This window comes from Rhinolophus hipposideros (assembly GCF_964194185.1).
Source record: "Rhinolophus hipposideros genome assembly, chromosome: 22".
NCBI classification, from domain to species: domain Eukaryota; kingdom Metazoa; phylum Chordata; class Mammalia; order Chiroptera; family Rhinolophidae; genus Rhinolophus; species Rhinolophus hipposideros.
Window position 1 is genome coordinate 12303680 of NC_138068.1, and position 15004 is coordinate 12318683.

Here is a 15004-nt window from a genome sequence, read left to right on the forward strand (position 1 = left end):
TAAAACAAGACAGTCTAAGTGGAAATACCACCATTCTAACTTGGAAACTCTGTTGACTTCAGAAGGACTGTTAGAAGACTCTAAACTCCTCATTTTCCCCCCAAACAGTCTGAAACAAAATCCACCAAGTGATGAACAGTAGCTTTGCTTTGGTGGTGGAGTTAAAGAGGACTCCATTTTGCTCACCTTTCTTGTAATACTGGTAAAGTAGTAAGCACGATCTTTTTTTTTTTTAAGAGGAAAAATCTAGAACCCAGAAAGAGTAACTTGCTGGCAGCTTCTAACCTTTGCGGAGTCTTTGCAACGACCAAGTTCTTCCATTTCACATGACCTCATGTAATCCTCACAACACTCGAGGCACAGATGTCCTCTTCATCTTTCACATGAGGAAGCTGATGGTCTCAGAGATAGACAGTGAGCTGGCCAAGACCACAGAGTGTGAAGAGCTCAGCTCGATTCCCTGCCCAGGGCACTGACAACCCGGAGGCTGGCAGGGCCCGTTCCCTGGCACAGGCTCAGCTCTGAGTTCCTGTGCTCCCCCTGGGGCATCGCTCTGTCCTCATGTTGCTCTATGTTTAATAACTAACCCTGGACTGCATCCTGCCCCAGGGAGTGAGAACATAGCCCCAGGGAGGGATAATGGCGGAAGGGCGCAATCTTTCTCTGGATGAGAAAGGCTATTCTAACCTTGTGAGAATGGTGATGCCTCTAGAGAGGCTAGAGGAGGAAAACTGGGAAAACTCACCCCAGAAATTCCAGGCTAAACCCCGATACTTACAAAATGCTCTTGGAAACATGCATCAGTTGCTTGTCATTCTCTTTCTCAAGCTTCTGCGTCTGGGTCTGTAGAAGAAAATTATTTTCAAATATTATCTGGTGAAGTTTTGTTCTTAGAGACACAGTTTTTTATTTTCCATTACTTCCATCTTTCAAACGAGACCATGAAGCGAAGCTCTTCTGCCATAGGGAAAGCAGAACCTCAAATAACCCAGAGATAACAGAGAGTCACACTTATGCTTCTGCTTTGATGATGGAGCCTTGAAAGATGTGGGGTTTCATTGCAAGGGCGAGTCTCTTGCAAAAGAAGTGTCTGCCTGCTTGCTAAAATGTACTGAGTGATTATTCTGTAGAGCTTGCATGGGGTATCTATTTTAATCTCACTATTAACTTCCAGTCTTAACGATGAGAAAGCTGATGACTTGGGAGAGGTGGATTAACTTCCCTGAGGTCACTCAACTAAGAAGTAGTAGAGCCAGGGTTTGAGTCCAGGTAACTGGCTCTGGGTCCATACGCCTTCCTCTGTATCTTGTCTCATATGCCAGGCATTGTGCTCAGCGCAGGGAACACAGCAGAGAACAAGCAGTTTAGAAGCTCACTGGTTGAGTCTTCTGCCTTGTGGGTCTTTGGGGACCTCATTTAGGCCTTACAACAATCTTGCAAGGTTGGAAAGAAGAGTCCCCAGTTTATGCGTGAGAAAAAGAAAGGCGCAAATGGGGAATTGTCTTACTCAAGGTCATACAAAGACATCATTTCAAGACAGGATTAGAAACCAGATGTGTCATCAGTTCCCTAGTGACCATTGTCTGCTCTGGGAGTGCTCTCCAGTCATCAGACTTGGGGTCCAGTCAGCAGACTTGGGGCTGGTGCCACTCCCCGTTCCTGCAGTGATTAACCAAAGCTTCCCTTGAGTTGGAGGATCTCCAGAACCCAGGAATAGTAGGGGTCAAAGGATGGTGTTTGGTGAGAGAAGGCAAGCACAAATGGAACAATTTCATTTTAGGATTTTGGTGACACTTGCAGCCCCAGATACAGTGGGCCAGGCCCCAAGATAAAGGTGGAACAGGGCAGGGTCTGTCGGTGGAGGCGCTTGTGGGTGTGTTCAGAGAGGCAGATTCAGAGATTCACAGAGTGGTATTGGGGGGAGAATGATTATGTATTTTGGCAGTGGAAGAAAGCTCTTAATCATGGCATTTATGGAAATTATTCTTGGTAAAGAGAAGGAGAATGTTAGAGAGAAAAAGAGATCCATTGTAGTGGCTGGTAAGAGGCTCTTCTGTTGAGCTCCCACCAGCAGCTCCAGGGTGAGATGTGAATGTGAGAAGCCCCTTACCTTTTTTGCACTATATATTTGTTTAATGTACAGATTATCCCACAGAAGGTAGAACAGCACTGAAGTCCTTTTGGGCAATCTTCCTGCATTGTACAGAACTGAGTGCAGTTTCCAGGCTCCGTTCTGCAGGGTGGCGGTTCCAAGATATACTCTGCAACACAGCAGAGAAAAGAGAAGGGCCTAAACAACAGGCTGGAGTACCAGAACTCCAAAAGCCCAATGAACGGCCAGGAAACTGGCCACCCTGATCTTCCTGTGTGGTCACCGGGAGGCAGAATAAGATTTTGTCCTTAGCTGCTGCCTTGCACTGAAGTTCTAAGCAAGGAAAACCAGGGCTTGGATGTTGGATCAAAGACAGAGTTCCTCAGAACCATTGGGCATTCACCATCCTTGCAGATCAGATGTCAGGTCCTCATAGACACTGGGTGTGTCCAGTTCAGGAGAATGAATGGTGTACATAGTGAGCAAGAGAGGGGCGTGTAGGCCCATTTGCACTAACTCATCTTGTAGTCTCAAGCAAGTCAAGTCATAAAACCTCTCCTGCCAATATGGTTTATCCTAGGGTCGACTTCGCATGGGTTATTTGTGTTGAGGGAAGTTTTTGGGAAAGGATGAAGACCACACAGTATCCTCAAGGTACTGGTATCAGAATGCTGGGACTCAAACGAGTTCCGGGGGTGACCTCTTTCGTTGGAAGAAGGGTGGGTATTTCAGAATGGGGTCAGCTTCTGGGATCAAAGATCAGCTTCTCCTTCTTCCCAGATCTCTACTGATCAGGAAGCGAGAACATCAGGATGCCCCCACTTTCTGCTGCCAGAGAAGAATATACATCTTCATGCTGACATTCCATTGCCACCAACCCCATAGTACTCAGGTCAATGCCAAGACCATCTCTACCAGGAGAGCCTGCCCCAGGCCTCCAAATCACAATCTTTTCTGTTCCCGATTCCAAAGCATTAGTATGGGTCCCATTAACCCCTTTATCCAAGCCTGGCCAGGCCTTACATTTTGTGCCCTGTGACTTGCCCTTTCTTTGGGGTGAATGTCATAGATGGGACATTCCATAAGCCCCTGTTGATTTACTGCTCTGCAGGTATTTGCAATTAGAAGGGGGTCTATAGGATATCTTGCTGATCTGAAGAGAATAAATGAATGAAGTTAGGGCTATAACTGTCTCTTGCAGCTTGCTTCACCTCCCTCAGTCTTACAAACCTGCATGCCTTCTTTGAGACCCCCTAAAACAGGATCCTGCCTATCTTAGCACATTCGATACCACACATATCCCTGCTCTGAGCTCCTAATATTCTGAAGATGCTCTCCCCACAGAAGACTGCCGGCATGATGAATAACAGTTTAATTCCCATTTGGTATTGGTCAAGGTCAACATCACTGTAGTCAGCGCTCTTGTTAGGTTGAGCTGGGTAATGGTGACTGCTGAGATGTATGACATGATACTAGTCACAGGAAGTTGCGCAGGTACCTCTGAGTTTTTAAAACATGAAATAAAATGCAAGACTTTCTTTCCTTCCTTCCCAAAACATCATTCAAGACCGAGCATATGTAGGTGCCAGCTTGAGTTCTACCAACTTAATTTTGTTCTCTGTTTTAATGCTTGAAAAGTTGGCCCAAGCGTCCATGAAGGAACCAGGGCAGCAAGAATCAGCTGGTTGATGAGGCCGATAACGTTTATAGTGGTTGATACTTATCGAGCACTTACCATGCTCCAGGAAGAGTGCTCCATGTCTGCATGCATTATCATCTCAGTTTCTCCTCCCAGCTATCCCAGTATCATTCTATCCATTCCAGGGATAAAATCCGAGCCCCAGACACTTTGCCCAAGATCAGTCAGTAAGCAACAGAACAGGGATTCACATCTAGGTCTTACTGACAATAAAACTTGGACTTTTGACCATGATACTGTATTTTTTCATGAGGTATGCCCAGGCTCTCTGCCCTTAGTTCCTCTCATCTCTCATCTTTATAGATGCTTCTTCCCTCCCTTGGGCCCAGACCCAGCACCTACTCAGAATATATTCCTGGGGGCTTCCAGGCACCAGCTGTGGTGCTAGGCAAGTCAACAGCAGGTAGTGCAGAAGCAGCACTGGCTTCATGGTGCTGGTGGGACTGGTGGTAACTCCTGACTGAAGACTGCTGGGTTTGACCAGGCACAGCTTGGGGAGAAGAGCGGGAAGGAGGGAAAAGAGAAGGCATGCTGTGACTGGCTTTTCACTATGTATTCCAATCAGGAGGGCTTGGCAGAAATCCAAGCACCTCCCAACCACGCCCACTCCAGGGCCAAGTAGCGTTTTCAAATCTACACCCCTCTCATCCCCCTAATCTTGACCTCGTTATATCTCTCATCCATCTAGGTCTTGTTAATGTTCTTTCACAAAAATTCTATAATTTTTCCCATGTGGAGTTCTGGCATGTCTTTGTCATATTTATTCCTAGAGGCTTGACTTTTCAAATGAAATTGCAAATTATGTCATAACTCTTTAGTTATTTCTTTTCATTTGTTGTTAGTGTAGAGAGATAACTTTTGTATGTTGAACTGTAACTAGTTACCTTGCTAAGTTTCCCATTGTTTATTATAATTTCTTGGTGTATGCTTTTCCCATGTTCTGTGTAGTCTATCATTATCTGCAAATAATAATTTGTATTTTTCCTCTTCAAACTTTATGCTATTTTTAATGCCTCATTGTGCAGGCCAGGACCTCCATACATTATTGTATAGAAGTGGTGATAATTTATAGTCTTGTCTGATACCTGATTTAAAATGAAAACTTTTTAAGTTTCTCCTTTTAAGAAAGTGTCTGCCTTAACTATCTCATAAACATCTTTTATCACCAACCAAGTGAGCATGTGTTTCCCATAACAGAATGTGTTGTCATGCTTTTGAATTTTGTTGAGGCTCATTTATGTTGTAGTATGTATCAGTACTTCATTTATTTTTATATCTGAATAGTATTCTTTTGTTGGTATATAACACAATTTGCTTATCCATTCATCTGTTGATGGACATTGGGTTGTTTCCACCCTTTGGTGATTGCAAATAGTGCAGTATGAACATTTGCATGCAAATTGTGTGTGTGTGTGTGTGTGTGTGTGTTTAGTACCTATTTTCAATTTTGAGTATTTCCTAAGAGTGGAATTGATGGATCATATGTTTAACTTTATATAGTGCAGTTACACTTTATATGTTTGACTTTTTGAGGAAACTACAAACTGTTTTCACAATGGTTGAACCATTTAACATTTTTATCACTAATGCACGAGGGTTCCAATTTCTCCACATCCTTGCCAACACTTGTTATTTTCCTTTTTTTTGGATTATAGCCATCCGTGTGAGTGTGAAGTAGTTGGAATCACATTGTGGGTTTGATTTGCATTTCCTTAATAACTGATGATGTCGAGAATCTTCTTATATAATGGCTGACAATTTTTATACATTCTTTGGAAAAATATCTATTCAAGTCCTTTGCCATTTTGTAACTGGGTTGTTTGTGTTCTCCTTCTTGAATTGTAGGAGTTCTTTATATATTCTGGATATTAGACCCTTTTCAAATATCTGATTTTAAAATATTTTCTTCCACTTTGTAAATATCTTTTCACTTTTTAAATAAAGTCATTTGAGGCACAAATGTTTTTTAAATTTGTTGAAGTCCAATTTATCTATTTTTCGTTTTGTTGCTGTGTTTTTGTGTGTCATTTCTAAGAATCCATTGCCTAATCCAAAGTCATGGTGATTTACCTTTATATTTCCTTTTAAGAATTTTATAGCCCACAGTTAAGCTGTAGATCAACTTTGAATTAGTTTTGTATATGGTGAGAGTTAGAGGTCTAATTTCATTCATTTGTATGTGAATACTCAGTGTCCCAGTATCATTTGTTGAAGTGACTATTCTTGGTCTTGGTACCCTTTTTAAAAATCAATTGGCCAGTTGAGAAGAATATGTATTCTCTTGTTCTTGAGTGGAGTGTTCTATATATGTCTTTTAGATCTATTTGATGTAAGCACTGCTTTCTGGAATCCAAAACTTCTTAATGCAGAACCTAACATTGCAGAGATAAGAAGCACAAATTCCTGGGGGTGATGTGAAGTATGGCTATTTATAGTTCCTTGGTTCTGGACTCATGTATTCTGTCTATTGGTGACATTGAAGCATACAATGGCCTTTGGTTCAAGGTATATTTCCCAACCAGAAGGTAAATGCTCCATCTTTGCAGGGTGTTCATCTCCAAACTGGCAATTTATATGCTTCTTCAGGCCAACCCACAACTGTGTCAGGTTGACTAATTCTGGGTCATATAGTATAGGATATAACCACGGGATCTTGGGATTATGGACCTGTTATTGAACCTCTTCTGATGTAAAATTTGTCAACTGGCCTGAAGCAATAGCTCATGGAATCCCATGCCAGTACATCAGACTTCTTTTAGCCATCACATCATGCTGTTGGCTGAGGCATGGCAGACAGAAAAGCCAAATCATGATACCAGAATATGTGTCTATCTCAGTCAAGGTGAGTCACTCCCTTTCCTACGAGGAACGGGCCTGATGTAATAAACTTGCCTCAAGGGGCTGATTCACATCCTGAGGTCTGGTGCTGTATCAAGGGCTCAGCCTTGGTCTGTGCTGCTGCTGGGTTGTACATTCAGCAAAGCAGTAGCTACAGCAGCTTTGGTGGTTGTGAGCTCGTGCCGATGAGCCTATGCATAGCCTACATCTCTGTCATCGTGGCTATTCCAACTCATGGAGCCATTGGGAAAGCATTGGTATGGCTGAAGGCAGAGTCTGGTCTACATTAACTGGCCAAGACATCCAATATCCCCAGGTGTATCCTCTGGGTTTTAAGATACTGTGTGCCCCCATTCTTTCCATGTCCTCCTATAGTGTCTCTCTCTGATATATTGATTATTAATTAATTATACAATATATAATATATGTTATTATATTGATTATAATTAATATGTAATAATAAAGCTGGAAAATACATACATGTGTAATATGTATTTTCCAGCTTTATTAAGATATAATTAATATATTTCAATTGTATCTTAATAAAGCTGGAAAAATACACATGTGTTTTATATGAGATATAATATATTTAATATATATCAAGTGTTTCATCTTTATTAAGATATAATTGACATATAACATTGTGTAAGTTTAAGGTGTATAACACGTTAATTTGATACATTTATATAATGCAAATGATTACTAACATAGTGTTTTCTAATACCTCCATCAAATCACATTATCATTATTCTTGTATGGTGAGAACATTTAAGATCTACTCTCTTGGCAACTTTCAAGTATATAATGAAGTATTATTAGTTATAATCATTATGCTGTACATTAGATCCTTAGATTCAATTCATCTTATAACTAAAACTTTGCACCCTTTGTCCTACATCTCCCTTTCCCCCCAAACAACACCCCTTGGTAATCACCACTCTCCTCTCTGTTTCTATGAGTTCAGATCTTTAGATTTTACATATATATACATATGTATATATATAAAGTGATATAATACGGTATTTGTTTTTTGTGTCTGATTATTTCACTTATCAAATGCCCCAACTTTCATCCAAGTTGTTACAAATGGCAGGATTCCTTCTTTTTCATGACTCAGTAATATTCCTCTGTGTGTGTGTGTGTGTGTGTGTGTGTGTGTGTGTGTGTGTCTGTGTGTGTACCACTTCTTTATTCATTCATCCGATAATGGACTTAGGTTGTTTCCATAGTTATACAAATAATGTGGTGTTTTTTTTTAATTCTGTAAATTATTTTGTAATTAGAATGTAAAATATTTTTTAATTCTGTAAATTATTTTGTAATTAGAATGTAAAATATTACATCTTTAGGAACAAAAATCTGTTTGCAGAAGGCGAGGGTTAGTTATGCGAGAGGAGGAGCCATCTCTGCAGAAGCCCAGGACCCACAGAGAACAGGCCACCAAGGAGCAGGCACAGGGGAGGGAACAAGGTCTCTTTGCTCTGCCCAGGGCTGGCCAATGGGGGCAGGGAGGAGCCCTAGATAACCGGTCCTTTCTTGCCTTCCCTCCTCACACCAGCTCTCCACGGAAGACTGTGCCAGACTTAAAGCTCACTGCTCTGACCAGAGTCATGCCAACCCGGGCACTGATGCCCATCCTGCTTCTCTGTGTGCTGCTGCTGCAGGCCCAGGGAGGGCCCCGCAATCGGAAGAAAATTCAGAGTAGGTGATGGGCTGGAGGCAGCGATGGGGAGGAGGAAGGAGGGCTGTGTCCAGCTAAGGAGGACCTGGGATTGGCATCCTGCTCTGACCACGGCCCTATGAAGACTCTGGGCTCTCCCAAACCATGGCCCTCCAGCCCCTTTACCGGCCCTGCGACTAGTGATGGGGTGGAGGGGAACCTACATCTTTTTAGTCTCCATTCCAAAAACCCAGAGCTATATGGTACGTGTAATAGTGAAAGGAGCTGAGTATTGGAAGGGAAAAAAACAACAACTATTCTTTGATTTATGACGTACGTGACAGGTCAACATCCAGAGATGTTTATGGGAGTGGTGTAGAACGAATAGACACTGGGAAATTACATTTTGGGGTGTGCAAGGTCAGGTTAAAGTTATCACCAGATGGGCCACAATGGTGACAATGGAAGAGAAATATGAAAGGTGTTGTGTTGGGGAAGGTGCAGGATACTAGCCTGTGACAGTGACAAGAGGAGAGAGCGGGGAGAGGCAAGTTCAGCTTCCTCTCTGCACCCTGCAAATTCTCTTGAGTGTCTCAGACTCCACTGAGTTTTCAGGGTCAGGGTATAGATTGTATGAAGGTGACTTCACCGAGGCCGTGACTAATATGGAGACAGGGTCCTGGCTGCTGTGTGTGGAGAGGGGCCAGGAAGCCCAGGCACTGAGATCTACTGGGGGAGAACGGGGGTAATGGATTTAAGATACAATTGATCACTAGGATTTGGTGTGAGACAGAGAGTAAGTTTCCTGACAAGTCTAAGACTGTCATGAGTGGGACTGTGTCTGGGGTCCTGGAGGAGGCTCTACGCTTGAAAGAGGTGCTCTGTAGGGGTGGCTTTATTGACCCTGCTTCTACTCAGTTTCAGGTACACAGCTACCCACAGAAATCAAGGCCTATGAGAAACGAGTGAATATAATTATGTGCAAACGCCTCTGTCAATATCACCAGGAATGCCAAGCAAATAACATATGCTGTTCAACCTTCTGCGGAAATGTTCGCATGAACATACTGTGAGTGGCAGAGGGGCTGGGCTGTGCAGCCGGCTCCCCCAACCCTCTGTTTAAGACTGTGCCTGCCACCAAAGCACAAGGACCTCAAATCCGCGGCACAGGGCTCCCCACCGACAGCAATACCACCCTCCCCACTGTCTGAGCTACTTGTTCCTATCAAATAAACCAGAACAAATGTCCAGAGACCTGCCTAGATTCTTCCCAGTGCTTGTGATAATGAAGAACCCAGGGCAGACCCCAGAGTGCCCCCGCCTTTCTGGGCCCAGTGCCTGATCCTTCAACCCTTGTCACGCTTCTCTACTTTCTCTCCCTTTGGCCCACGCACCCCAGCCAGGCCCCCGAGGCTCCGCCCCCTTGTGGCTCTGCTCACTGAACCAGTACTCCGGGGGGGGGGGGGAAACTGCTCACGTGTAGCATCTCTAAAGAGAACATTCCTCACCCTGCAGTCAGAAGGGCCAAGTCAACCATGAGCTAGGCGGGGGCTAGCTCCTGGGGCAAGAGTAGGCTGTCCCAAGGATGCCTCATCTTAAACTTGACCTGCCCCTGTCCCTTTCTCCCCATTCTCCTTGTGAAGGTCAGATAAGTCTGTCTTTACAATGAAGAACATGAATCCCAGAGAAGCAAAGTGACAGGCCCAAGGCCAAAGGGAGTGAGAGGCCATCGTGGTGTGGCTGCAGGAAGGCGCTCCCTCGGCACGGCCTGGCGGCTCGCTTCTTCCGCATTATGGTGAGACCACAGGCATGGAAGTGAGTGCCTGTGCTCACCCCACCCTTCCCCACTCCATCCTCCACCAATATGGCCGCTCTTACCCTGAGGCCTGCAACGGGGTGCCAGCGCCTGCGATGCCTCTGCCTGCCATCAACTGAGTGGTCCCCACCTTTCCTAACCCCTCTCCTTAAGGCCTCATTCTCTCTCTTCTTCTTCTTTAATCACAGGGAAGCCACAGTTAGGGGAACAGGTGGTTCGAGGTGACGCTGCTAAGGATGGGTTGGATGAGGTGGCTGTGGGTCTTGCCCGTGGTCTCAGGGTGTCAGTGAGACTTAATCACTGGGTACAGACTCCCCATCCGTGTGATCACAACTCCTCCGAAATGGTCCTGGGGCGAGATCCAGGGACGGAGTCATGTGTGGCCCATCGGGAAATGGAGTCAAGTGTGCAGAACTGAGGCCGGCAGGCCATGCTGGAGGCGTGTGTGCCCTGCTACACTCCAGTCCAGACTCCCTGCTGGGCAGCAGGGAAGGACACATCCGAGGAGGAACCCGGCCTCCATCGGGCCAGAGCCTCCCACCCACCTCAGGCGCGTCAGGGCTCTGGTGTTGGAGGATCTGCCTTACGTCCACGACAAGCTGCCCTTGCACAAGGAGTAGGAAAGAGAGCATGACCAACCACCCGCACAGACATCATCCGGGATGGACGGGCGGGGGTCTGAGATGGACGAAGGGATGCTTTCCAGGAGCTCTTATAAGGGTGCAGGCTCACATGGCCTCACTCCAAGCATCTTCCCCGTGCTTGGCCATACCCCAGACACCCTCGGGGAGACTTAAGACAGGCAGAGTTACCTGCCGGGGCCCACATAGGGAATAACCTTCCATGTCCACGTCCCGTGCTCCCTACCATGGGGGTACACTACGGTGCCAGACTGACCTAATCCTTGCCCCTGGCATCAGCACCATGGACCATGACTCATACGGGAAACAGTTGTTCTTTTCCCCTGTGATAACTGGTGCCCTGACCTGCTATCCAGAGAGCTCTCTGGATATTCTACCCTGCCCCACAGAACTCAGAGGCTCCCCTAGGATGCTATGGCTGGGAGGAGTGCTTGCCTGGACAGAACTGCATGTTCTGTCTTTACTGGGAAAACCATGTGCCTCCATGTTAGGTAGAGTAGAGGAGTGCAGACCCCTGGAAGACCTTGAATCTCACAGAGGCAGAGAAAGAAGCAAATGCAAATTCTGCCTTGATCTGGGTCTCCATAATATCGTGTCTCAGCCTGCAGAGAATCTCAGTCAGGGCTGGTCTGCTTGTGACCAAACACTTAGTCTCATGGTGGCCATGACTTTGGCATTATTTGTTCTGTTCTCACGCTCCAGACCTGCTCCTTCTCTATGTCAATGCAGATGGGAGTACTCTAGGCGTATCCTCCCGTTCAAACAACATGATGTTAGTCAACTCCTCCCTGGTTTCCATCCTTTGGCTGCCCCTAATGGCCACAGGTGGGTCCTTACTGATGCCTTCACCAGCAAAGTGTGTCCCACCCCACATCTGTTAGTTATCTATGTTGTAACAAACTCAGGATGCCTAATTAAGAAGCTGTAGGAAGTGATCTGGAACGCAAGGGTTTAGTATAGGTACTGAGGGCAATATTTCCCACCAAGAAATGCACATTGGCCCAAATAAAATTAGAATGGGCATGACACGCAGGATTCAACGAAGGTTCTAGCCAGAGGAAGTTGTTCCTAAGTTTAAAATTCTACCATTAAAACTACATGCTCTAGGAGTATCCATCAGTTAATGTAGTGTTCGTTGTCTTAGCTTGGGAAGATGTCACTTCCTGAAAATCATTAGTGAGAGTGTGTGAGAAGGTAGAAGTAAGAATCTAAGTTATAGGGCACCAAACTTCTGATTTCCAAGGCTATTCTGGGTCATCGTTGCTGGGTATATAATGGTCCTCTTTTAGGCTGATTCAGGTTTTCTTTTATTTATGAAAAGTTTTCTTGGATTGTAGTTTTTAACTTTAGTTACTTTTGTCTTCTTTTGGAAAAACTCCAGTTATATATATTTAGATTGTCTTTGCCCACCTTCTTTATTCAACCTTTTTCTCTCTTAAAAGGTTTTTTCTTTTTGCATTCTATTTTTGGTCTCGGCTTCTTTCATTCTTTTTCTCAATACCTCTTATAGTTAGTTGATTTTATTCTGTCTTCAGCATCTTGTGACAACCTTTACTTCTAAGATGGATATTATCCCTTTCTTTAAGTTTTTATGTTCTATCAACCCTTGGAAGTTATTTCATAACTTCCTGTTTTGTTTTTTTTGTCTACTGATGTACTAAGTTTTTGAATGTCTGATTCAAGGTATTTTTTCATATGTTAAAATGTGTGTTTACAGATATTTAATTAAAGTTGCAGTCTTGTATTACCCATTTTTTCTGACTCAAGGTTATTCTGGTGGGAGAATTTTTTTTGCAACAAAAATGTTTCAATTTTCATTTTTTGTTTTCTTTAATAGTAGTTTTATATTGAAGATGTCTACTATTTTTCTGTTGTCTTTGTAACGTTTTCTTTTAATAGACCAGTAGTAACATTTTTTACGCTCAAATTGTTCTCAGCTTTGGCCACCGGGAGGGGAGCTCTTTCAGGTTGGTTCCTGTTTCCCCATTATTTTGACTTTTGGGCATTTCCTTACTTTCTGACCCTAAAAGATGTCCCAGTCTCATTTTGTGTTTTCCAAGCCCAGTTCTAGAATCAGCTATTTCTCTAAGAAGCGTTGGCCCAGTCATTGGCAAATGGTATTTAGGAAAAAATCGGAGCTCTTGGTGTGCTTATTGCTATCCTCGTACCACGGCTTCTAGGCCCTTTCAGCAGGCATAGCAAAAAAGGATAGGTATGTATAACTAACCCACGCATACACACGTGTCTTTCCTTACATCTGCCCCTGTCAATCTGTACATAGAATAAGATAAACAAGTTCATAATAATGTCTCTGACTCTAATCCAGTATCCCAGAGTTCATTCTAGCATTCTCCCTTCACTTATCTGTAACTTATTTTCTCTGACATTTAGAAACCTGGCTCCTATCATCTACCAGTTATTTACTTATTTGTTCGATCTTGTATACGAGTACAGTAGTTTTAGAATTGTTTATCCATACCCTGTAAGGCACCAAGGTACCAGAGACCTGCTCTCTGAAAAATTGAATGAAAGGGCTGTGTCATGCAGGGATTCTGGTCCTGCTCCCTTCACAAGAACGCAGGATATGGTGAGGCCAAAAAGGAACACCAACAGAGCTACAGACAGGGAAGTCATACTGCTATATTCTCAATGGTGGCTGGGTTGGAGACACAGGAAGCAGGAGCCACAGGGCCTGCAATCTGCTATCCGCCACCCGCGTTTGCTAACCCCTTTCTAGCCACAATCCGCCATTCGCGTCTCTGCCAACCAACCAAATCCACTTGCTAGCTGCAATCCGTGCCTGCTAACCCAGGCACAGCGGTATTAGTGGCTAGAGGCTAACTGGTTACAGCTAATGGCCATCTACTAACTGAGCCAGCACCTTTCCACGTGAGGCTGAGCCTGGGAACTGCTCTCTGGGACTCTGTCCCCACAGCTGCTTGCCAATCACCCACATTAAAATGGCATGTGTGAAATAAACTTCTGTGAAGCCCATGAAATTAGCCTCAGTTCTAAGGTAATCAGATGAGGAAGGAAGCGTTGGAAGCTTTGTGTACACGGTAGGATGGGAACAATATTGGGGGCATAATAAGGGCAATCAAGGGTAATGGAATGGAGTATAAAAAGCCAGAGGCCATTGTTTGTAAATGAGTTTATTTGTTAAGGATTTGCTCCTGCTCAGGTCTCATTGAGATTAGACTGGGCTCCCGGGTGCGAGGTTAGGGTTTGAGCTGTCTTGAAAAGATTGTCTGCAAGAGAGAAAGGTTAGATGTTTAGAGGCTAGGGAACTCGGAGAAACAAGCATTCATTCTCAAGCTTAATATTACCCATCCCACAATACTTTATGCAACAATAGGAATTGTCTGCTTCTGAGTGGGGGTGAGTGGGTGGCGTGTGTGGTAGTATTTATTGATTGAACAGAGGAAGGTAGAGATATGGGGCCTGGCTGAGCCAAAAGGGCCCCATGGAAAGATCTGACCATGAAGCAATGGTTAGAAATCTAGACAAAAGTTAGGAAGGGAGCAAACTGGAGTAATATAATGAGGACAGCATAGGCATTGGTTATATAATGAAAGCAGCAATGTGTCCCGAGCTGATATCTTGGTTTCTTTGCCAATGAATTGCTTTCCAGGTTTAGGGGACGTTGTCTTTTTGTGCCTAGGATTTGGGGTACATCGGTTCTCTGCTTAGGAATGACAGCATTTAAGAAGAGGGTGAGACTCAGTGAAGACACACGGTTAAATACACAGCTCCCAACTCACGGTAGTTTTCCAGCAGATGTTTCCACAATAGGTCCAGCAGCATGTGAGGTTTACATTTATGCATCTCAAGGCTTTAGAACACTTCTTGGTACATTCACGGACGTTTGGATGTCCCCAGCACTCCCCAATGAACATTTTATCCCCTGAAATTGTGATGAGATGGTAAGAGGATGACAGTGGGAAGAGAAGCCCTTCATAAGGTTAACAGCTCCTCTGAGAATCCAAGCCCCAAGTCCCCACCAAGATATCTATCTGCCTTATGAGCAAGTCTCCTTCCTGAGCCTCCTCATTGCGTCTTCACCGTTCTCTTTGCCTTCTCTGCTCCCACAGGTCCTACCTGGGCCCGCTTTGAGCTTCCTACAGCTAGGACTCAGTGTACTTCCAGCCTTTACATGCCCTCCTGTAAAATCTACATTTATATACCAGGAGCTCCCAGGGCCTGAGCTATCCTCTATTACCACAACTATTTCATACTGTGGGAAGTTAGACCAGGGAGA

General features: G+C 44.4%; 2 protein-coding genes across 2 annotated transcripts; one reads left to right on the forward strand and one right to left on the reverse strand.

Annotated features, from left to right (window-relative positions):
- Positions 1-2106: 2106 nt before the first annotated feature.
- WFDC13 (WAP four-disulfide core domain 13) lies at positions 2107-4221 on the reverse strand (the record flags this gene model as incomplete). Its single annotated transcript, XM_081033351.1, has 2 exons — positions 2107-2261; positions 4134-4221. 2 exons carry the CDS (start codon positions 4219-4221, stop codon positions 2107-2109), a joined length of 243 nt encoding a protein of 80 aa, XP_080889477.1.
- Positions 4222-8239: 4018 nt separating this feature from the next.
- On the forward strand, positions 8240-9362 carry LOC308490749 (WAP four-disulfide core domain protein 10A-like; the record flags this gene model as incomplete). The annotated part of the gene is made up of 2 exons (XM_081033352.1): positions 8240-8330; positions 9214-9362. 2 exons carry the CDS (start codon positions 8240-8242, stop codon positions 9360-9362), a joined length of 240 nt encoding a protein of 79 aa, XP_080889478.1.
- Between the last annotated feature and the right edge of the window lie 5642 nt (positions 9363-15004).